Source organism: Ambystoma mexicanum, chromosome 8, assembly GCF_040938575.1.
Source record: "Ambystoma mexicanum isolate Mex_15411 chromosome 8, UKY_AmexF1_1, whole genome shotgun sequence".
Taxonomy (NCBI): domain Eukaryota; kingdom Metazoa; phylum Chordata; class Amphibia; order Caudata; family Ambystomatidae; genus Ambystoma; species Ambystoma mexicanum.
The window spans coordinates 1,259,807,075-1,259,830,638 of NC_090929.1; the positions used below are offsets into that span (position 1 = coordinate 1,259,807,075).

Genomic DNA, 23,564 nt, shown 5'->3' on the forward strand with positions numbered 1-23,564 from the left:
ATGGGCTGTTATCCGTGCAGTGCCCGGTGCTTCCGGGTCTGTCCCACTGCTCCCCCACCCATTGCAATGGTGTTGGTCTTTCCCCCTCCCCGGTATCCCTCTCTCGTGGCTGTCGCGTGCAGGCTCTCGTCTTCTGTATGTTCCTTCGACTCCCTGGTTTGAACGCAGCTTCTTTCACTCTTTCAATCCACCTCTGCCGTGTTCTGGTCATGTCATGTTTCTTGCTCTCCCAGTGCCATCTCCTAATCTAACTAACCACACAACTCCTATAACTATAAATAAACGCCCAGCCCCACCCAGCCCCCCTCTGCTCGGGCTCCACCACTTCCGAAGTACTCCCCCTCCACCCCCCCTCCTCCCATGGGTGCACTCGTTGCGGCGTGGTGCCTTGGAACTGGCATCCTAAATTATGTTCTTCTGCGGGGTCTCTTCCGTAGAGCTTGGCAGCATGCTCCAATAGTTGTGCCCCCACCCCTCCATCTAACAAACTGGTGGTTTAATTCTCTGACCTAATCCCGTGGCCCTCTTGATTGCAGAGATCTTGTCTTGCGAGGGTAAGATCCTGTTTGGGAGAATCCTCTGTTTAGGCTGAATTTCCTAACCTAATGAGTCTCCCAGCAGCTTTGCTGGATTTTTGGGGTTTATTTTTTTTCTCCTGCCAAGAGTGAGACTCTTTTACCCTCACACTTGGACATGGTTTGGGAGCGTTTCTTTGAATCTAGATGTGTTTAATAGCTATGGTGTCTTTTACTCCATAGAGCTTCATGTGTTTTTGTGATGTGTCACACAGCACCCTCAGTGCAGTGACACAGGGGTGTCATAGTGACCCCCCAGTATAGACTCCATACCCTGGGACTGACTACTGTCTCCCAGGGCATGTAAAGTCACCATTGACTTTACTAGTCAAATTCTGAACAGAACCAGTACAAACCATCATATTGTGGACGTACTGGCTGGGGCAATTCGATTGCCTGGGGTCTGTTAGTCGAGGGAGCACGTCTCCGTCCCCCCTGATCGAGTTTTGGCTGGTGGCAGTGGATACGACTTTTCATATTCAACCGCAAATATTTTCCTACGGGATTTCCCATTGTTTTAGGCTACTATCTTTATTTAATTATTTACGGTAGCCTCAAACATACCGCTGGTTTATTTAATTAATATTAATTCTCCGGTTGGTATTTTTACCGGCCGGCTCACCACTTAGCATGTTTGAGTGACAGCTAGGCTGAGTGAATGGGGGTTTGCTGCATAAAAGCAGGGCTTTGGGGACTGGAACTTCAGAAGTCGCCACAGGACCTAAGAATCCGACGAGGGAGAAGCTGAGCCGACCTGCCACGACACTACCACCGGTGGAGCCCTGCTGGACTGTCTCACCACTTTTCCCAACGACAGAGGAGATCTCCCGCCGGAGAGTCTTCTTCCTTTGACTGGTAGGGATAACCAGTTTCACCATCTTTTCGCCTTCTCGACATACCTCGTGGCCGCCTTGCCTGTGTCAAGCACCCCGGCAACCGGGATACCACGTTTTACCACGACCGCGAAACAAAAGGTACCACCTTTAACCGGAAAACACTGCGGCTGGTTTCTGCCCTGGTAGTGCAACAACCTTCATCTTTCCTCCAAGTCGAGATCTTCTCTTCCCCTGGACGACGACGCAACTTGCACCCACTACCAGGAACAACTGCCACTGCCGGAGGATCCTTCCCACTTAAGGTACCGTGTCCCGCCTGTCTTCCCTTGCTACCGACTGTACGGGGTAGATTTAGCCCTCGGCTTTCGAACCTGGGTTAGCCTGGGACACCCTGGCTAAACTTTCCTAAGCCTCTCTAAACTCTTTTTGAACCCTATGCAAGACTTTCTAAGCCTAGTGTAACTGTGTGATCTTGGGCGCATTTGTGCTCTGCTCTCTAAAGAGTGGGCCCAGCCTTTTGACTTTGGCTCACCAGTGACTTTTGCTCTTCTGCCTTGCTAACAGTGTTCCTGAATCTTAGAGTGGTGTACCTTTCCATATTTTGTCTTTTTCCCTCCCTTTCTCACAAACTTATTGGAGTGCCATCAGGTTAAGCGCTCACCTCTGTATGAAAATATGTGGTGTTTTACAAGTGACTTGTCTGATAAGGAAAAAGAGGTGTATATATTATAATAGTAACTGTGTTTAGAATATTTTACAATAAGAGTGCTGGAGTGTTTTCAACAGTGTGTTTTTAAATAATTATATACTTTGATACCAAAGCTCTGGTCAGTGTTTGCTTGTATTGTTGTATCGGAGTGCCTATTGTGTATACTTTGGATACTGCCTAACTCTTCTTGAGAGAAGTCTGACTGCTCAGCCACAGCTACCAGGTAAATCTGGGTGGTACAGACTGCTACCAAGTGGGTTTACTGCCAACACCTGAAGTCTTAAATCTTTTGCAGTGGTCCCTAAGGGAACTGCACAGGTTTCTGCCTAACAGATCCTCTTCACTATGGTATCCCAAATTAGTGCCAAGAAGGCTAAGGACTGCGTGGGAAGAAAATGATTTCTTGAGGTTGATAGAGAACCCCAATTCGAATAGCATGTGCATTAGGCTGGCTGCCATGCGTTGTACTCCCTCAGGGGAATCCGCTCGCACAAGCCAGTCGCCGAGGTATGGATAAAGGTTGGGGCCTTCCATCCCGAGTAGGGCTGCCACAGCATTAATTAACCTTGTAAAGACCCTCAGGCCGAATTGAGGCTAAAAGGGAGGACCTTGGTATTGGAAATGAAAGCCCATGATCCTGAATCGGAGGAAGGATTGATGGGGTCGCCAAATCGGGACTTGCAGGTAGGCATCTTTCAGATCCAGGGAGAACACCCAGTCTCCCCCACAAAGTGTCTCTGCTAGGAGCACTGGGGTAACCATCTTCAAGGTTGAAAGGTCCAGTACAACTCTCAGGCCAGTCTGGTTCTTTTTCTGTATGGCAAAGATATTGTTATTGTTGTTATTGTTATTTTGCACTTATATAGCGCCTTATATACCATTGGTATGGTCTGAAGGCGCTTGTAGGTTGAACGCCCTTGGGAACCGAAGTTCAGATCAGTAGAGAGAGTAGGGAGAGTCAAAAGGTGCGTGTGAGCACCGGGTATGTGTGCAGCTCGTGCGGGACTCGTGTAGTAGCTGCTTCTTAGCGGTAGGTGTGGTGGTTGAGAGATCAGGAGAATGTGTTCGTTCTGGAAGGATTTATCCGGAACGGATGTGGCTGCGTTAGGCCTGAGGAAAACGCCTGGCTGGGGGTGTGGAACCAGCAGTGATTACATAGAATCATGTGGGGTAAGCGGCGGAATGTTGGTATGAGAACAGTTATACCGAATGGTGTCATAGTATCTCTGTGTTCTAGTTGAGTGGTGATGTAAGGAGAGAGTAAGCATGGTGGTGTGGTATGATCGGTTATATGCTCTTTCAGTGAGCACACTTCTAAATGCAACTTTCCCAGAGAGGGTACTGGGCGCACTTCTTAATACAGTTTTCCACAGAGAGGCTATTGGGCACACTTCTAGATTCAGTTTAATAGAGGCTATTGGGCACACTTCTAAATGCAACTTTCCAGAGTGTCTATAGGATACATTTCTATAGTCAACTTTCACAGATGCTATTGGGAACACATCTAAATTCGACTTTATAGAGCGTCTGTTGGGAACACTTCTAAATTCAACTTTACAGAGCGTCTATTGGATACACTTCTATAATCAACTTTCACAGAGGGTATTGGTTACACTTCTAAATGCAACCTTCACAGCGATGCCATTGGGCGCATTTCTAAATTCCATTTTCTACGGAGAGTCTACTGGGCGTACTATTAAGTCAATTTTCAGAGAGGCTGTTGGGAACACTTCTAAATTCGATTTCCTAGAGAGACTATTGGGCACACTTCTAAATGCAACTCTCAGAGGGGCTATGGGTACACTTCTAAATTTCACTAAGGGGATATTGGACATACTTCTAACGCAACTTTCACAGAGTGTCTATTGGGAACCCTACTAAAATCACAGCTAGGTTATTGAGCACACTTCTAGATGCACCTTTCCAGAGTGTCTATTGGGCACACTTCTAAATGCAACTGTCACAGAGGATCTTGGGTACACTTCTAAATTCAGTTTACCAGAGAGGCTATTGGGCACATTTCTAAATTCATGGAGAGGCTATAGGGCACACTTTCTTAATGCATCTTTCACATGTTAACATTCACAATTCCATCTAGATGCGCCGTAGGCCAATATTCACAACTCCATCTAAGTGTGGACATGCTAACATTCACAATTCTATCCAAGAGTGGACATGGCAACATTCACAATTCCATCCAAGTGTGGACATGCTAACATTCACAATTCTATCTAAGAGTGGACATGCTAACATTCACAATTCTATCTAGGTTTGGACATGCCAGTATTCACAATTCCATCTAAGAGTGGGCATGCTAACATTCATAATTCTATCTAAGTGTGGACATGCTAAGATTCATAAAACTTGAGAATCTATCTAAGTGTGGCATATGCTAACGATCATATTTCTGTCTAGATTTGGCGCAGGCCAAACCCGAGATTCCATCCAAGTGTGGCACATGCTAACAATCACATTTCTGAAAATCCATCTAGGTGTGGCACATGCGAACAGTCACATTTCTGTCTAAATTTGGCGCAGGCTAGTCTTTGTGGTTCACTCGTGGTATGGTTAGCATTATTCCATCTAGATGCGACGCAGGCCAATATTCACAACTCCATGAGGTCAGAGGGGGAGAGGGAGGCAGCTTCGGTTCTCGCTAGGGCTAGGCGCGCAGTTTTTAGGGAGGGGAAAGGGTGCAGTCGGGCGGGGGGAGGTGGCAGGGGTAAGATGGCAAGGCGGGGGGTGGGTGATTGCAGGGTGGGGCGTGGTAGTGAGGGGAGCGGGCATGGGCAGTGCAGGCGGGTCGGCGGTGTGGTTCAGGGGATGAGAGGTATTGGGGTGAGTGGCGGTGTGGTTCAGGAGATGAGTGGTCATGGGGTGGGTGGCACGCCATCGTGCCCCCCTGGCTTGGTGTTTAGAGAGGGTGCTGGCAGGGATTGCGGAGGAGGGTGGGTTGTCTTGGGAGGGCGGGGGGCGGGAAGGAGGGCAGATCGGAGAGTGGAGGAGGTCCACGGGTGTAGTTTCTGACGGGCACTGGTGGAGTTGGTGCGCTCATGGTTGGTGTGAGCTTTGGGTTGATTTAGGAGGGTTTTCTGATTGTAGTTCTAGGATCGGTGACCCACCTTTTTTTGGCACACTTCTTCGTTCAACTAGTCAAGTAACTAATTGGTGCTTCTAAGCAATTGGGTATACTTCTAACTGCAATTTGGTACGCTTCTAGATGCAATTGGGTACACTTCTAAATGCAGTTGGGTATACTTCTGAATGACAATGGGTACACTTCTAAATGCAATTGGGAACAATTCTAAGTTCAACTGTTTCAGGGAGGCTAATGGGCGCAACTTCTAAATGCAATTGGGTGCGCTTCTAAATGCAATTGGGTGCATTTCTAAAATGCCATTGGGTACACTTCTAGAATGCAATTGGAACACTTCTAAATGAGAGTGGGAACACTTCTAATTTCAACTTTCACAGAGAGGTTATTAGAGATTCCATCTAGGTGTGGCGTATGCCAACAATCACTGGTTGACATTATACTGCAGGCCATTGAAATGTAGGTTAGAGTGGCAGGAGCTTTCTGGAGTAGAGTAATTGCTCTACCCTTCACCCAAGCCAACACTTACGGTTTTGATGGTGTCTGGTGGCTTCCTTGGCTTCCCCTGCGGACACCTGCTGACACTTCCTGGAGCCGCCTCTGTTGGAGCCGCCCTTGGCCTTGCGGCCCTTCGCCGCAGGGGCTGCCGGGCAGAGGGCTGCCCTGGGAAAGTCGAGGATAAAGGGGAGGTGGACCAATCAGGGCCCGGAGGATGGAGGGGGAGGCTGAACTGAGCAGGGGAAGCCTGCAATGCTGACTCTTAGCCCGCGAGGGCCGCGGTGAGCAGGCTCGATACGAGCCTCGGATGGCTCTTTGAAATCAGCCAATAAGGGACCGGGGATGGGCTGAGGGGCGGGAGGAAGGAGGAGGCCAAGCTGGGAAGCAGTGGGGAAAGAGGGATGCAGGCAGGGGCAGGGGGCCCAAACCAGGCCCGAAATTGGTCCAAACAGAGGCCCAGGAGGGTCCTCCGATGGATCAGCTCACCTGCAGCGCCTGGTGGAAAAGGCAGCAGCGGTGAGCAGGCTCGATACGAGCCTCGGATGGCTCTTTGAAATCAGCCAATAAGGGACCGGGGATGGGCTGAGGGGCGGGAGGAAGGAGGAGGCCAAGCTGGGAAGCAGTGGGGAAAGAGGGATGCAGGCAGGGGCAGGGGGCCCAAACCAGGAACGAAATTAGTCCAAACAGAGGCCCAGGAGGGTCCTCCGATGGATCAGCTCACCTGCAGCGCCTGGTGGAAAAGGCAGCAGCGGTGAGCAGGCTCGATACGAGCCTCGGATGGCTCTTTGAAATCAGCCAATAAGGGACCGGGGATGGGCTGAGGGGCGGGAGGAAGGAGGAGGCCAAGCTGGGAAGCAGTGGGGAAAGAGGGATGCAGGCAGGGGCAGGGGGCCCAAACCAGGCCCGAAATTAGTCCAAACAGAGGCCCAGGAGGGTCCTCCGATGGATCAGCTAACCTGCAGCGCCTGGTGGAAAAGGCAGCAGCGGTGAGCAGGCTCGATACGAGCCTCGGATGGCTCTTTGAAATCAGCCAATAAGGGACCGGGGATGGGCTGAGGGGCGGGAGGAAGGAGGAGGCCAAGCTGGGAAGCAGTGGGGAAAGAGGGATGCAGGCAGGGGCAGGGGGCCCAAACCAGGAACGAAATTAGTCCAAACAGAGGCCCAGGAGGGTCCTCCGATGGATCAGCTCACCTGCAGCGCCTGGTGGAAAAGATACAGGAATAGAAGCCCATGCCTCGCTGTGAGGCTGGAACCTCCAACGCCTGAGTTGCTATGAGCGAGCGGATCTCCGCCAGAAGAGTTGCCATCCCCATCTGTGGGAATGGGGGGGGGGGGGGAAGGAAAGAGGAAATGGAGGTAAAAGCAGGCAGAAGCCTGAGGAAACCACAGAGAGAATTAATGGGTCCACGAACCATGCCCGCCAGGAATGAATGTGAAGGACAAGCCTGCCCCCCACTGGAGAACTTTGGATCTGGATGGCACCGTCACTGTATTTCCATCTGAGGCTCGTGCCTGGGAGGGGGGGACTGGAAGAACTCCTTGTTCTACGATTTGTGCTGCTTGCGTCAGTGCTGGCTGGGCAACCTGTCCGGCTGCCTAGAACCGCACTCCTGAAAGCCCCTAAAGCCACCGAAGGTACGACCTCTGTCAGAGCGTGGGTGACTCTGGCTATAGGTCTCGGGAGCAGACAAGAGTTAAAATTGACAGGGGCGGTTTTTCATTTTATCAAGCTTCTGGTCTGTAGTTGAATGAAACATGCCCCCCCCCCTTGAATGGCAGGTCGAGAATGCGCTCCTGCACGTCAGGGTTAAACTCAGTTGCCTTAAGCCAAGCCGTCGTCCTCATGTCGGTGGAGACACAAATAGCCCTGCCTGTGGTGTCTATGTTTGCCACTGTCGACTCCATGATGCCCTGGCCTACTATTTTAGCCTCTGCCAGGCCTGTCTTGAATCTCGCCAGACTGTGGGCCGTAAGTTCAGGAAGGAACTCTGCAATCTCCCGCCATAGCTTTTGGTATACTGCACCTAGCCTGGCGCAAGTTTAGCATAGCATTAGAGTATATCTATTTGCCATAGACCTCTAGGAGTTTTTCTTTTTTCCTAGGAAGGCCGAAGTAGGTGTAGCAGTGGAGGATTGTGGCTAGAGGCTGCTGCTATAACCGAAGAGTGGGGTTGCGGGTTGCACCGCCAGCATGAGGAGTCCCCCTCTGCCTGCAGAAATTTGGCATCCAGGCACTTGTTCGTAGGCTGCGTAGAGTGGTTCAACCCAGCCCTTCTTTGCCAATGACTCAACATCCTTCTGCAATGGGATGCCCATTTCCGTGGTTGACCGGATGGTAAGCACCTCAGCAAAGACCCCCGCCTCTGGTTGCTCACCCTGTGGCAGCGGGATCAACAAGCATTCCACCACACCAGCCAGTCTTTCATGGAAAGCCCGAGCTGAAGAGGTCGTCTATTGATCTTCCTCATCGTCCGTGTCCCCAGCTGTGTCCTGCGATCAGGGCCTGCTGGTGGAGTGCTGGAGGCTGCAGTAGGTGCTTGTGCCGTGGCGATGGGCAGCGCCGCTGACTGCGCCAGGGTGGAGCTGCCGTGACGACCTGTGCCGGGGGTATCGCAGGAACCTGTACCAGCGCTGGCATTTGTGTATGAACAACTGCAGGCGGTTGACTGGGTGCCGGATGGATGACTTGGATGATTCTTCCCCCCCCCACTCCCCAAGTATGGTGCCCATTTGAGGCGACGTCATCAGCGTGAGGAACTTCTTGTAGAACCTGCCCTGGCATGCTGGTGAGGAGCTTACTTGCATGGGTGCGGGTCCCTGGACTTGCACCTGTTGGTGAGCTCTAACCGCGACTTGCCTGGAAACAGTTGGGTATGCGGTGGACCAAGTGAACAGTGTAGACCAATCCCACCTAGGTGCGAGTTCCGATGCCTGCGCACTGGAAGGCAGAGGTTCAGGATGCGCCGCCATTTTATCTGGTACCGCGCCACGTGCTTGCTGCATGACGACTGTCGTACTGGGACCAGTCTCTGCAAGCTTGCTTGACAGCGAAGGCTCGGACATTGCCTCCCAGGCCCTTGCCTGAGGTGCAGGGAGAGTGCCCTCGGCCATGTCGCCGGTAGTGTGGAAAAGCGCTTAGGCGCCCCCTCGGGTTTACACTTCGTGTTAGAGCTAAACCCCTCAGGGACCAGAGCCTTGCATCCCCCCAGCTGCGCGATCGGGAGGCCCGGGGAGTGACTTGGTGGGCGGAGTAAGGCAACTGCATGCTCCCAGGGCCACGCCCCCGCGTGCCTCTAAATTTAAAGGGGAAGACAATATTCTGGTGAAAAAGGTTCTGTTTCCCGTCCCTAGGGAGGGAAGCCCATACAGTATGGAGGAATGGGGACAGGACGCAGGAGTAGGACTTAGATGGACACTTATGGAATGCAATATTTTACCACATCAAACTGGTGTGTCTGGATCTGTATCAAGTGTGGCTCCTTCTTTGGGGTACCTGGGAGCTCTACCAAAGAAGATACTTTTTTTTATATTATTGAGGCTTTCCCTTCCCCTACAGATCTCACCCTCCGATATCCCTCTTCTTCGGGTATGAGTGTTAGGTGATGGCTATGTGTCTTTACATTCAGTGAGGATTCTAAAATTACTTTTAAACAGGTTTTTTTATTGTCGGGGAGGGACATTGATTTTTCATTTGTGTATTTGTTGGGGGATTTGCTATTGCATCCTCGAACTGGGTGTGGTTTGGTCTCTTGTTGAATTCAATAAAATGTTTTGGAAACAAAACTGGAACTTACAAGACACTAGTATCGATATGAAATGCATTAACATGCTTTTCAATAACATGCCTACTTCATTAAAAACATACTGTGTGTATCAAAAAGGTAAACAAAGAAAACATTCAAAATACTTACTTGTTTCAAAGCAGACAATTTTGGGGCATGTCTGAGATCACGCAGGGAAGAACTCTGAGCAATCAGCTGCTCAGTGATTCGCTTGTATTCTGGATGCTGAGTTGTCAAAACTAGTGCTGGATGATTGCATAATTTACGTAAATATTGAAGTGCCTAAAAAAACAAATTATAATAATCAAATGAAATATTGCAAAAAGTGTGAACACATTCAAACAGTTCAACCAAGAGTTACTAGCTGCTTACGTTAGAAGATAACTATAAAACAAAGAACTCAGTACGCTTTGTTTGATCCAGAGTTGAGGGTCAAACCATTCTTCCAGTCTAACACTAGAATCATTTAGGTGTTTTCGAAGAGGTGTCTGTCCAACATGGTATTCACTGCATGTTTTAGTTGGCTTTCTGGAAAGAGAATATCGGGCAAAAGGAGGACGACGGGGTGATATGAACCCTGGTACAATAGGGATGTAAGTTGCATTTGACACAGTTAAGCATTTGTACCCTTGACCTGCTTTCACATAAGGGCAGTGAAGTGGAGGGGGCCAAGGAATGCCCTTAATGGCAGGGAGGGAGGCCAAGCCACTATTTAGAGCAATGAGGGGGAGGTGGCCAAGCTTATCCATTAAAAGTGGGAGGGCCTAGCCACTCCATTAAGGACCGGCAGGAGGGCTCCACAATGGGGGGGGGGCTCAGTACTTTACTAAGGGGACTGAAGGGCAGAAAGGGCTATGACCGCTCCATTAAGGGTGGGTGCAAAGGGGTGGTGAAGCTGCTCTATAATGGGCAAGGAAATGGGGGGTGTTAGCTGCCTCCTTGGGGGCAGAATCCAAGCCACCAAAGTAAAGGCATGGGGCGGAAAACGGACCCTCTCCAGTACAGGCAGGGAGAGTGAAGCAAGCATCTAGGCTAAGGGCAGGAGAGGGGAAGCTACTCTGTTATGGGTAGGGTGCCCAAACCGCTCTACTGGAGGTAGAGGAGGGACACTACTACAGGCAGGGGGCACCCAGCTACACAAAGGCTCTAATGACCTTTCTATTCTTTTCCCTTTTGAGCACCCCACTCCACAATATAGCGCTGCCTCGGTCAGTCCTCTAGTCAAGTAACACTGCATATCGCCTAGTACAGAGCACTTCAACAGTTCAGGGACAATGGTGGCAAGAACATCAGAAGGAATAAGTTAATTACCTGTAACTCATGTTCTCTAGCATTGGTATCTTACATAGAATAATATGCTGTGTGAGTATTCCCCATCATCAGTCTGGGAACCCTCTGCAACACTGAAAAGCAGTTAACAAAGACTTAAACCATAATTACAACTGTGAACCCCCCCCCCCTTCCCCTCCTGTGTTAGGCAGAATCATGTGCAGTTCCCTAAGGGAGCACTACACTAGGTTAAGACTACGGGTGAGAGCAATAAATCCCCTTTGGTATCAGTCTGTACCACAAAGATTTAGTTGGTAGCTGTGGCTGAGCAGTCAGACTTATCTCAAGAGGGAGATGAGCAGTATTCAGGGTTTACACGATAGGTCTACTGTACTATGGTACAAGCAAACACTGACCAAAGCTTTGTATTAAAAAGTAGTTATATATTTATTTTATACACTTCTAAGTATTAGCAGTATTTAAATGAAAACTGAGCAAAATGGCATTTTACAAGATTAAACAGTGGGAAGGAAAGAGTAGTTATAAGAACAGGGTGAACCATACAGTTCGAATGGAGAATCAATCTCGAGAAGGAAGATTTAACAAATAAAGCCAGAGGCAGTAGGCCTGTGCCAGAGTCAGTGGTACAGGGCCAGGGCCCAGAAGCAAAATGTTTTTGTAGCTGCAGTCAAATCTTTGGTTAACAATATTGAAAAGGTGGATGCAGAGGGCGAAAGACAATGTTAAGAGATGGGGGCGGCCAACCCAACAGGTAGTTAAAGGATTTAAAACACATTTAGTGCTACCGCGAATAAAGGGCGGCCTGGCGAACAATGTACCTTTAAAGTGAAGAAGTGGCTCCTGCGGTGGCGGTTGTTCCTGGTAGTTCCTGCAGTTCGAGGGGTCCAGCAGAGGAAGAGGCTCTCGTCGTGGAGGAAGGTTCGAGGTACTGCACTACCCAGGGATGAAACCAGCCGCGGTGCTGCCAAACCAAGTTTAAAAAGTACGCTCCTTTTAATCGTCGTCCGGGTCGATAGCTGCCTGGGTATCCGGTCTCCAAGTCCAGGGCACTGGCGATTCGACCACAGCAGGTTCGGGAAGGCGATTGGCAAACTGGTTGGCCCCACCAGCTCAAGGGAATAAGGATCTTTCAGATGAAGATCGCCTCTCGTCGTGTGGAGAAAAGTGGTGAGACGCTGCAGCAGGGCTTCACCTGTGGTTCAGTCGTTGCAGATGTCTTTAGCTTCTCTCCTCTTCGGCTTCTTAGTTCCAGTGGCGACGTCTTGCTCTTCCAGTCCTCAGGACCCTGCTTTTATGCAAAAAGATCCCCATTCATACAACCTAGCTGTCACTCACACAGAGTGGGCATCATGGCGGGAGACCCTCCAGCTTATCAGGATAGAGTGTGACATGGGTTGCGGAGGCAACCCTGTCCAGGGGTGCTACTCCCCCTCCCACACAAAGGACCCACCCCAGACTCAGTGGCGCAGGGAAGAGGGCTTCTGGTCAGAAGCCCGCCAAATGGGCGAACAAAGGATCCCCGACCTGGGTTAGGATTGTAGAGAAAGACACGAGAAAGAAGTTGTATTAAGGTTCTGGCAAATAAAATCTACCGGAGCAAAGTTAATATTAAAATGCACCGGCGGTATGTTAGAGGCTGTCAGAAAAAGTGGTAACCTAGAACAATGGGAAAATCCCATAGAGAAATATTTGCGGTCGAATATTTATGGTAGTAACCACTGCCACCAACCAGAAACTTTAGAGAGGGGGACTTTAAGGTACCCCCTCGAAAATGAACATAGGGGAAAAACTATTAACCCCTCCCAGCACCTCCATAGTAAGATGGGTTGTACTAGTTAAGTTCATAAAAATTGACTAGTAAAGTCAATGGGGACTTTACATTCCCTGGGAGACAGTAGTCAGTCCCAGGGTATGGAGTCTATGTTTGCGGGTCGCTACGACACCCCCGTGTCACTGCACTGAGGGTGCTGTGTAACACATGTGAATAAAGATGGTTCCTATGGGGGAGAGACAATCCCATAGGCATTAAAAACAAAAATAGCCTAGAATACACATAGCAAAAATGCTTAAGAGTGGGAAAAAGAGTCTCACTCTTAGCAGGTAAAAAGAAACAAACCCTTCAAATCCAGCAAAGTTGCTGGGGGACTCTATAGGTAAGGGAAATTAGCCATTGAATGAGAATTCTCCCTAACATCCCCCCTCCCCTTTTGTGGGACATTGTGGAGCACCAGTGAAAGAATGAGTGTGGGCTTCACGGAGCATGGGCGGGATCCGTCATCCCCCTGGTCCCCGGGCTCTTATATGCTTCTAGAAAAGGCACCCATTCTATTTCTCTACTCGGTGACAGACCGTGAAGGGCCCCTGTAATGTTTTCCATTTCATAAAGCTCTCTGGCCTTCCTGATCCAGGTCTGTTCCGAGGGGAGGTTCTTTGCCTTCCACTGTATTGTGAGGCAGACCCTGGCAGCGAACAGCAAGAATTGGGTCATGTGCAGCACTTTTGCCAATTGCCCTTCTTCCTCTTACAGTCCGAAGAGCACTAGCCTCGGGTCTACGCTCCTGGGGACCCCTTGTATGCTCCTGATCCATGCCAGCACCTCGCTCCAGAAAATGTGCATTTTCAGGCAGGTCCAACACATGTGCCAGTAGTCTGCAGCAGGCCAGCATTCCCTCCAACATAGACTGTTTGTCTGGTCAAACATCTTGGAAAGGCTCAGTGGGTCATATTGCCACCCATGCAACAGTTCAATACCATGTAATTGTATTGCGCTGAGATTGAGGTTTTTTGCGCTGTGGAATGACATGCATTACTTACCGTAAAAGAATTCGGAGGATTGTATCTGCTTAGATTCACATGCTGTGCACATGTCCGACATCCTGTGGTAACCGCATAGTATTGCATCTGGTCTTTCGAGAATCGAAAGGGGACGTAGACATAGGCGTGCCTGTAACACTATCCCTACATAACGTGTAGTGTTACCTAAGATCCCTCACACGTCGAGGTCCCTCCGATTGTATTTTTGTCTGCCGTGAGGGAGCCTTATGACTTTCGTGAGAGAGTACAGAAAAAGAGAAAGTAGTAAGGCGTCTATGTTCCTACCATCCGGGCGGGGAAGAAGGGTGGGCGCATGTAAATCCAAGCAGATACAATGATCAGAAATGCTTTTACGGTAAGTAATGCATGTTTCCTGTTCTGATGCTTGTTAATCTGCTTAGAATCACATGCTGTGCATAGACTAGCGTGCAGTACCCCGAGTTGGAGGTGGGATTTGAGAAGGAAGGAACAAGTTACTTACCTGTAACTGTTGTTCTCCAGCATGGGTCTGGCATGGATTCACATGCTCATGAATATTCCCCGTCGTCAGGCTGGGAATCCTCGGTAAAGAAAAAACCAGTATCAGTTTCGTTTCTGATCTGTCTTTCGTAGTAGTAACCAATCACTGGTCTCTGCGTCATACTGACCACAGCCAATGACTGCCCTCTACCTAAGCACCGCCTCTGGCAGCCATCTTCAGATTTGGAAGCACGTGAAGTGGCAGTATGACCAAGTGAAGAGCCGCAGAGGGGTAGGCGGGAGGGTTCGCATGTGAATCCATGCCAGACCCATGCTGGAGAACAACAGTTACAGGTAAGTAACTTGTTCCTTCTCCAGCATGGGGTCTGGCATGGATTCACATGCTCATGAATAAAGAATACATAGCAGTACACACATGCACAACCACGGGAGGTGGCAAAGGCTCAACATTAAGCATTACATCAACTCAACATTAAGCATCTTACCTCCTCACCAGGCTCACCTCAGGCGAACAGGTTGCGCAGCACTGCTTGGCCGACCCTGGACTCCTCCCTGGAATCCCGATCGACGCAGTAGAATTTCGTGAAGGTGTGTGTCTACCTCCACGTAGCAGCCCTACATATGTCCAGCAGGGGCACACCAGAAAGGAACGCCGTGGTAGCTGCAATTGCTCTGGTGGAATGGGCTCTCGGACGGCCAGGCAGCGGTCGGTTTGCCAACCGATGACAGTACATGATACAGCTGGAGAGCCATCTGGAAATGGAAGCCTTCGAGAGAGCCTTCCCCTGATTGACAGGTCCAAAGTTCACAAAGAGTTGTGACGTCTTCCGAAAACACTTCGTGCGGTCCACGTAGAACTTCAGCGCTCTAGCCACATCCAGCGAGTGCAAAGTCCTCTCAGACGGCGACGAAGGCGACGGGAAGAACACAGGCAACACCAAGGGTTCGTTGAGATGGAAGTCCGACGGTACCTTGGGCATGAAGGAGGGGTGCGTCCTGAGCACTACCCTCGTGTCGTGAAAAGTCAAGTACGGGGCCTTGCAGGAAAGGGCCTGGATCTCTCCCACCCGTCGTGCGGAGGTGATGGCCACAAGAAACGCTGTTTTCCACGACAGAATCTTCAATGGGGCCGAGTGCAGAGGCTCGACGGAGGTCCCATGAGCTTGGTCAGCACCACGTTGAGCTCACACGCCGGGGCCGGAGCCTTCACCGGCGGGAACGATCTGAACAGTCCCTTCATGAACTCTTTCACCAGACGATGAGACCACAAGCACGCCCCGTGGTTCTGGTGTATCGGGAGATCGCAGCAAGATGAATCTTGATGGACGCGTGTGCCAGTCCAGCTTTGGCCAGCGTCAGCAGGTACGGCAGTACCTGGGGAGCCGTAATCCGTAGAGGGTTAATCTTCTGTGCGTGGCACCAGACAGAGAACCTCTTCCATTTGTGTCCGTAGCATTTAAGAGTCGAGGACGCCCTGGCCTTTGCAAGAACCTCTCTGCAGTCGGCCGGTATGTCGTATCCTCCAAACTCTCGCGCTGCAGGAGCCAGGCCTGCAAGTTCAGCGATTTCAGGTCGTGGTGGAGGATGGCGCCTCCTTCCCTGGAGAGTAGATCCGCGTCCACCGGCAGCTTGATTGGCGGGGACGTTGACAAGTCCAGAAGGTCCGGGAACCATATCTGCCTCGGCCACACAGGTGCGACGAGGATCATCCTGCACCGTGACCTCTTGAGCTGGTTGACAAGCCGGATTAGCAGTGGCAAAGGAGGGAACGCGTAGAGGAACAGGCCCTCCCAGGGGAACGAGAAAGCATCGCCCATGCTCCTCGCCTGGGGAAACCTGCTGGCGAACCTCCGGCACTTGGAGTTCGTCGCCGTCGCGAACAGGTCGATCTGGGGTATGCCCGACCGTCGGAAGAGGCGATCCACTAGATCCTGCCGTAGTTCCCACTCGTGGCACGAGCGCAGCTCCCTGCTGAGTGAGTCGGCGATGGTGTTTTTTATCCCTGCCAGATGAAACGGCACCAGAAACATCCTTTGGGTGACGGCCCAATGCCACAGGTCCTGCGCCTCCTTGGACAGTGCTGGGGATCTGGTACTGATGTAGAACATGGTGGTGGTGTGGTCGGTGAAGATCCTCACCACCTTGCCCTTGAGGGACGGAAGGAAGGACCTGAGGGCCCAAAACACTGCACGGAGCTCCAGGACGTTGATATGGAGGGACTTCTCCGTCGGGAGCCAAAGGCCTCTCGCGTGCAGATTTTCGGTGTGCGCTCCCCACCCTTCCAGGGAGGCATCCGTGGTCACTGTCTCCTGGTGGTCTAGGGTCTGGAAGTCCATGCCCGCCGTCAGATGCGCGCGGGTGCCCCACCACCGGACCGCTCGGCGGAAACTCTCGTCGAGTGTGATCCTCTCCTCGAAGCCGCCCGTCGTTTGGATCCAACGCGCGTCCAGGAACTCCTGCAACGGGCGCATCCGGAGCCTGCACATGGGAATGAGGTAGATTCAAGAAGACATCATTCCGAGGAGGGACTTGATGGACCTCACCTTGGCCGCGTCGGCCACCAACATCCGCTGCACCTTGCCCAGGATGGTCCTGGTCCTCTCCTCCGATGGGGAGGCCAGAAGGGACACTGTGTTGAGCCTCGCTCCCAGAAACAGAGCGTCTTGCGCGGGTACCAGGTGGGATTTGGCGTAGTTCACGGAGAATCCCAGGTCCGTGAGAAGTTGGACGGTCCTTGCCGTGTGAACCACGGCGAGCTCCCTCGTCTTGGCTCGGATGAGCCAGTCGTCCAGATAGGGGTAGACGTGGATCCCCTCGCGGCGCAGCTGCACCGCCACCGGTGCAAGGCACTTGGTGAATACCCTGGGTGCCGACCGTAGTCCGAAGGGGAGGGCTTTGAACTGGAGTGACGCCCTTGGACCACAAACCTGAGGAATTTTCGGTGCCCCTTTAGGATGGGAATATGGAAGTAGGCATCCTCCAAATCCAACGACGACAGGAAGTCTCCTTCCTCCAGCTGACCCAGGACGTGCTGGAGGGTGACCATCCGGAACTTCTGCGCCTTGATGAACTTGTTCAGACGTCGCAGGTCTAGGATGGGGCGCCATCCTCCCGTCTTCTTCTTCACGAGGAAGTATCTCGAGTAAACTCCGGAGCCCTGAAGCCTCTTTGGGACGAGCTCAATGGCGCCATTCCTGAGCATCGCCCTTACCTCCAGGAGAAGCTGAGGGACGTGAAGCTCTTTCCTGGCCACGGGGGGGACGCGCGGGCACCTTCTTTGAAACTCGAGCGCGTGGCCCCTGGCTAAGGCGTCCAGCACCCAACGGTCGGTGGAGATGGACTCCCACACGCTGACGAAGCTCGCCAGCCGGCCTCCCACCGGGGTGCATCAGTGGGGGCCCGACCCCACGGCCGGTTCAATCCTGTTTCGACAAGGCTTTGCCGCCTTGACCTCCTTGGCGACGACGGCGGGGTCCGCCAGACTTGCCTCGTCCTCTGTAGGCCTCCTGAGACGACGAGCGGGCCGCTTGACGGTAGGTGGAGAAACCGCCGCCGGAACCTTTGGAGGCGCCCTTGCCTCCGCTGCTCCGAAAGGGCGTCCGTCGTTGCTGCAGAACCCCAAGGACCCGGGCCGTCTCAGTGTCCGCTTTAATGGCCTGAAGGGAATCGTCCACTGTTTTCCCAAACAGGTTGTTCCCATCGAACGGCATGTCCAGGACTCTGGTCTGTACGTCTTGATGGAAGTCCGTAGCCTTGAGCCATCCATGCCGCCTAAGGCACATGCCGTTGCCCAACTGGCGAAACCCAGTGTCGGCGATGTCCGTCGCAATAGTGATGGCGTGGTCCGACGCCACCTCACCTTCCTGTAGGATCTCCAGGGCATCCGCCCTCTTGTCGTCCGGTAGGAAGTCCAGCAGGGGAGCCAGTTTGTACCATAGCTCCCTGTCGTAGCGGGCCACGATAGCCAAGGCGTTGGCCGCTTTAATCGTCGTCGCTGCCGACGAGATGATCCTGCGTCCCATAGCGTCCAATTTCTTTCCCTCGCCGTCCGGTGGGGAAGTCGATGTGGAGGCCGCACCCCCCCCCCCCCGCTTTCTTCCTGGCCGCCGCGGAGACGACGGAGTCCGGGGTAGGCTGCGCCCGGAGGCACAGGGGGGCCGCGTCCGGGACCCGGTACTTCTTCTCGTACCGGTCTCTTTTAGCTGGCATCGTGGAAGGGTTCTTGAGGAGGGCAAGGCCCTCATCCCAAATGTCGCCCAGTAGAGGCACCGCGAGGACCGTCATCCTCTTGGCCTCGCGCCGTTGATAAAGGAATCCTTCTTTTCTTCTCCTCAGGGCAGAGTTGGAAAAGCTCGGATGCCCTGGCGATCATGGAGTGGAACGATCCAATCTCGTCGGGCGGAGAAGCCCTGGTGGGAGGTGACGACGGTAGATCCTCGTCGTATACCTCGTCGTCCGTACCCGTCGCTGCCGTGTCAGTCCCCGTATCATCCCCTCGGGTGGACGGGGAGGAGGGCTGGACGGGGCGCGACGGCTGAAAAGGAGGTGGAGGGTGAATCCTCCTTTTCTTGGGTGGGGGAACACCAGAAGGTCCCGGTTCAGGATCCCCCGACGGGAGAGGTTCCTCCGTCGGCAACGGTAGTCTCGTCCTTATCTCTGAGCATAAGGACTGTATAGCCAACAAAATGGCCGCCGAGTTGTCTTGCGGCGCTGGCAGAGGGGAATCAGACGGGCGATCAGGGGCCCCGTCGGCACCCTCGACGATGTCGTCGTCACCTGCATCGGGATCCATCCCGACGGGCCGGTCTTCTTCCACGCCAAGGCCGTGGCTTAAGACCTCGATCAGCTCTTCCTCCGAGGTTGAAGCCGAATCTACGACGCCCTGCCCCCCCTTTTTCTTCCCCGCCGGGCATTTCACGGGGGTCCTATCGATGGGCACAAAAGAGGACTCCCTCCGAGGTGGCAGGGAGACTCTGAGCCCCGAGGTCGCCACCACTGGTGTAGCCTCCACAGGCTGAGCCAGGGCCGCCGCGACAGTATCGATAGAGGGCTTGGCCGGATGGATTAAGGCCTTCACCACCTTAGGTGCGCTCACCGCCTTATCCTTGAGGGGGGGGGGGAACACTGCCTCGCTCCCCCTCCGATGGGGCCTTCGAGCTCGACCGGGGCCTCTCCAGGAGCTTCGCCGGGTGCTCGCCCTTCCTCTTACCCGACCCAGAGCGTTGGCTCGTGGCTGAAGGTGCCGGGGAGGGTGCGCCCTGCCTGGCGCCCGTAGAGCCCGACCGTTCGGCGCTCCCGGTGCCAGCGGACTCGCGGTGCTTGGCCTTGTGTTGGACCCCCGTCGCCGGGGTGTCCTCAAAGGTCTTAGAAGACCGCTCGGATTTCTTCCTCTTCTTCTCGCCTGACGGGCTCTTCCCTTCCAGCCAGTTGGCGAGACGTTGATGGCGGTCCTTCATGGTCCGCTCCGACATATTGCCGCAAAATGCACAGTCCTTCTCCACGTGCGTCTTGTCCTCATGTAAGCAGTAGAGACAAAGGGAGTGTTCGTCCTCCTTAAAGACGTTCTGCAGCTGGCATCCAGGGCAGACCCTGAACAGCTTTCCGGGCGTTGAGCTTCCCTTCTCCTGGGCCACGTCCGGGCCTGAGAAGCTTCTGGAGTCCTCCAAAAGCGTAGCTCGACGAAATCTTCGCCCTTGAGGGGGCGCAGACGAATCCGACACGGGTCCCCGTTGATCGGATGGAGAGTCGGTGGAGCTTGAGGCTCTTTTGACCGAAAAAACGAAGTTTTTGAGAAAAAACGTGAAAAAAATCGCACTAACGCTCGAGAGCAGTAGCACGAGGATCCCAACACATGAACGTGCGGTAAAAATCTGAAGATGGCTGCCAGAGGCGGTGCTTAGGTAGAGGGCAGTCATTGGTTGTGGTCAGTATGACGCAGAGACCAGTGATTGGTTACTACTACGAAAGACAGATCAGAAACGAAACTGATACTGGTTTTTTCTTTACCGAGGATTCCCAGCCTGACGACGGGGAATATTCATGAGCATGTGAATCCATGCCAGACCCCATGCTGGAGAACAGTAGTGAAAATATGTCTTAGTACTGCCTGTCCCACCTGAGAATCAGACCTAGAATGAGTGTCTAGGCAATAGTGTTTTGTAAAGGTGTGTACACAACTCCAGGTTACCGCTTTGCAAATGGACTCTAGGGGAACCTTTGCAATGAATGCTATGGAAGCCCCAGTGCCTCAAGTAGAATGTGCTCTGGGCATGAAGGGCAGTTCTCTCTTAGCAAGAGTGTAGCAGAGTGTGATGCATTTGACAATCCATCTAGAGATAGTGGATTTGGAGACCGCATCTCCTCCTCTTCCTGCCGTCACTGAAACGAAAAACTGATTAGTCTTTCTTAGAGGTCGAGTTCTTTCCATGTAGAACATGGCAGCTCTGCGTACATCAAGTGTGTGCAGGCTTTTTTCTCCCATGCTTGAAGGGTTCTGAAAGAACGTTGGTAGTTCCATAGATTGGTTCACATGGAACTTGGAAATTAATTTCGGCGCAAACCTAGGGTGAGTGCGCAGAACCACCTTATCTTTATAACTGTTACAAAGGGATCTAGGACAGAGCGTTTGTAGTTCACTTACTCTCCTAATGGAGGTAATAGCTATTAAAAAAGCAGTTTTATAGTTGAGATTTTTAAGACTCGTTTTGTGCATGGGCTCGAAGGGAGGCCCCATAAGTCTAGTCAACACCACGTTTAGGTCCCAACCGGGAGCCGCGTTAGAAACGGGAGGGTGAATTCTTTTCACTCCTTCCATGAAAGCTTTAATAAGTGGTATCTTCCACCACAACACTTTCTGTTGTGATGTAGTGTAGGCTGAAAGCGCAGCTAAGTCAACTTTTAGAGAGTTAAAGACCAGGCCTGAGTCAAGTAAATGAGTTGGGTACAAAACAATGTGTGTAGGAGAGCAGTTAATCGGGTTAATGCTCTTTGAGTAGCACCAGATGACAAACCGTTTCCACGTACTGCAATAGCAATAACGAGTGTTTGGTTTTCTTGCCTCCCTGAGAATGTCCATACATCTCCGAGGGAGCTGCAGGTGCCCAAACTATGATCTCAGGAGCCAGGCCGCTAAATTCAATGTCTGCGGGAATGGGTGAAACATCTCCCCTTTGTCTTGCGTCATGTTCTACAGGCAAGGCAGTTTCACTTGAGGAGATAGAAAAATCTCCATCAATGAGCAAACCATGGTTGGCGGGCCCAAATGGGGGCCACCAGTATCATCGTGACTGGTTCCTGGTGCATCTTGTGCACTATCTTGTTGAGAAGGGGAGTCGGGGGTGGGAGGGGAGCGAAGCGTAAGGAACAAGTTACTTACTTGTAACTGTTGTTCTCCAGCATGGGTCTGGCATGGATTCACATGCTCATGAATATTCCCTGTCGTCAGGCTGGGAATCCTCGGTAAAGAAAAAATCAGTATCAGTTTCGTTTCTGATCTGTCTTTCTTAGTAGTAACCAATCACTGATCTCTGGGTCATACTACCCCCTGCCAATGACTGCCCTCTCCCTAAGCCCCGCCTCTGGCAGCCATCCTCCGATTTGGTAGCATGCCAAGCGGCAGTATGACCAAGTGAAGAGCCGCAGAGGGGTCGGTGGGAGGGTTCGCATGTGAATTCATGCCAGACCCATGCTGGAGAACAACAGTTACAGGTAAGTAACTTGTTCCTTCTCCAGCATGGGGTCTGGCATGGATTCACATGCTCACATGCACAACCACAGGAGGTGGCAAAAGGCTCAACATTAAGCGATACAACAACTCAACATTAAGCATCTCTTACCTCCTCACCAGGATTACCTTAAGCGAACAGGTTGCGCAGCACTGCTTGGCCGACCCTGGACACCTCCCTGGAGTCCCGATCGACGCAGTTGAATCTTGTGAAGGTGTGCGTCGACCTCCACGTAGCAGCCCTGCAGATCTCCAGCAGGGGCACACCAACAGGAACGCCGTGGTAGCAGCGATCGCTCTGGTCGAATGGGCTCTCGGACGGCCACGCAGCGGTCGGTTTGCCAACCGGTGACAGTGCATGATGCAGCCGGAGAGCCATCTGGAAATGGAAGTCTTCGAGAGAGCCTTTCCTTGATTCACAGATGCAAAGTTCAAACAGTTGTGACGTCTTCGGAAAACTTTGTGCGGTTAACGTAGAACTTCAGTGCTCTATCCACATCCAGCGAGTGCAAAGTCCTCTCGGCCAGCGTCGAAGGCGACGGGAAGAAAACTGGTAACACCAAGGGCTCGTTGAGGTGGAAGTCCGACGGAAGCTTGGGCATGAAAGAGGGGTTTGTTCTCAGCACCACCCTCGTGTCATGAAAAGTCAAGTATGGAGGCTTGCAAGATAGGGCCTGGATCTCTCCCATTTGTCATGCGGAGGTGATGGCCACGAGGAACTCTGGTCTTCCATGACAGGAACTTCAAAGGCGCTGAATGCATAGTCCCTTCATACATTCCTTCACCAGGCGATGAGACCACAAGGACGCCCGTCCCGTAGTCCTGGTATATCGGGAGATGGCAGCCAGATGTATTTTATGGAGGCGTGAGCCAGTCCAGCTTTGGCCAGCGACAGTAGGTACGGCAGAACTTGGGGGGCCATAACCCGCAGAGGGTTAATCTTCTGTGCACGGCACCAGACAGAGAACCTCTTCCATTTATGACCGTAACACGAGAGTCGAGGACGCCCTGGCCTTCGCAAGAACCTCTCTGCAATCAGCCGGGATATCGTACCCTACAAACTAGTGCTGCAGGAGCCAGGCCTGCAAGTTCAGCGACTGTGGGTCGTGATGGAGAATGGTGCCTCCTTCTCTGGAGAGGAGATCCGCGTCTGCCGGCAGCTTGACTGGTGGGGACGATGACAAGTTCAGAAGGTTCAGGAACCAGATCTGCCTCGACCATGCCGGTGCGACGAGGATCATCCTGCAGCTGGACTTCTTGAGCTGGTTGAGGCGGAGCGGCAACGGAGGGAACGCGTATAGAAACAAGCCGTCCCAAGGGAACGAGAAAGCATTGCCCATGATCCTCGGCTGTGGGAACCTGCTGGCGAACCTCTGGCACTTGGAGTTCGTCGCCGTCGCAAACAGGTCAATCTGGGGTTTGCCCCATCGTTGGAAGAGCCGATCCACTTCATCCTGGCGCAGTTCCCACTCATGGCATGAGCGCAGCTCCCTGCTGAGTGAGTCGGCGATGGTGTTTTTTATTCCTGCCAGGTGGAAGGGAACCAGAAACGGCCAGTGTCACAGATCCTGGGCCTCCTTGGATAGGGCTGGGGATCTGGTGCCTCCTAGCTTCCGTATATAGAACATCGTGGTGGTGTTGTCGGTGAAGATCCTCACCACTTTGCCCTTGAGGGACGGAAGGAACGACTTGAGAGCCCAGAACACTGCTCAGAGCCCCAGAATGTTGATGTGGGGAGACCTCTCCTCCGGGAGCCAAAGGAC

The 23,564-nt window shown here is 52.4% G+C and overlaps 1 protein-coding gene across 2 annotated transcripts in view; it reads right to left on the reverse strand.

The window, feature by feature from the left end:
• The window catches only part of BTAF1 (B-TFIID TATA-box binding protein associated factor 1), a 2,675,064-nt gene that overhangs the window by 267,130 nt on the left and 2,384,370 nt on the right, over positions 1–23,564 (reverse strand). For both annotated transcript variants that reach the window (XM_069611378.1, XM_069611379.1), the window contains one exon: positions 9,624–9,776. In XM_069611378.1, coding sequence (XP_069467479.1) covers positions 9,624–9,776 — 153 coding nt within the window. The remainder of the gene's footprint in view (positions 1–9,623; positions 9,777–23,564) is intronic.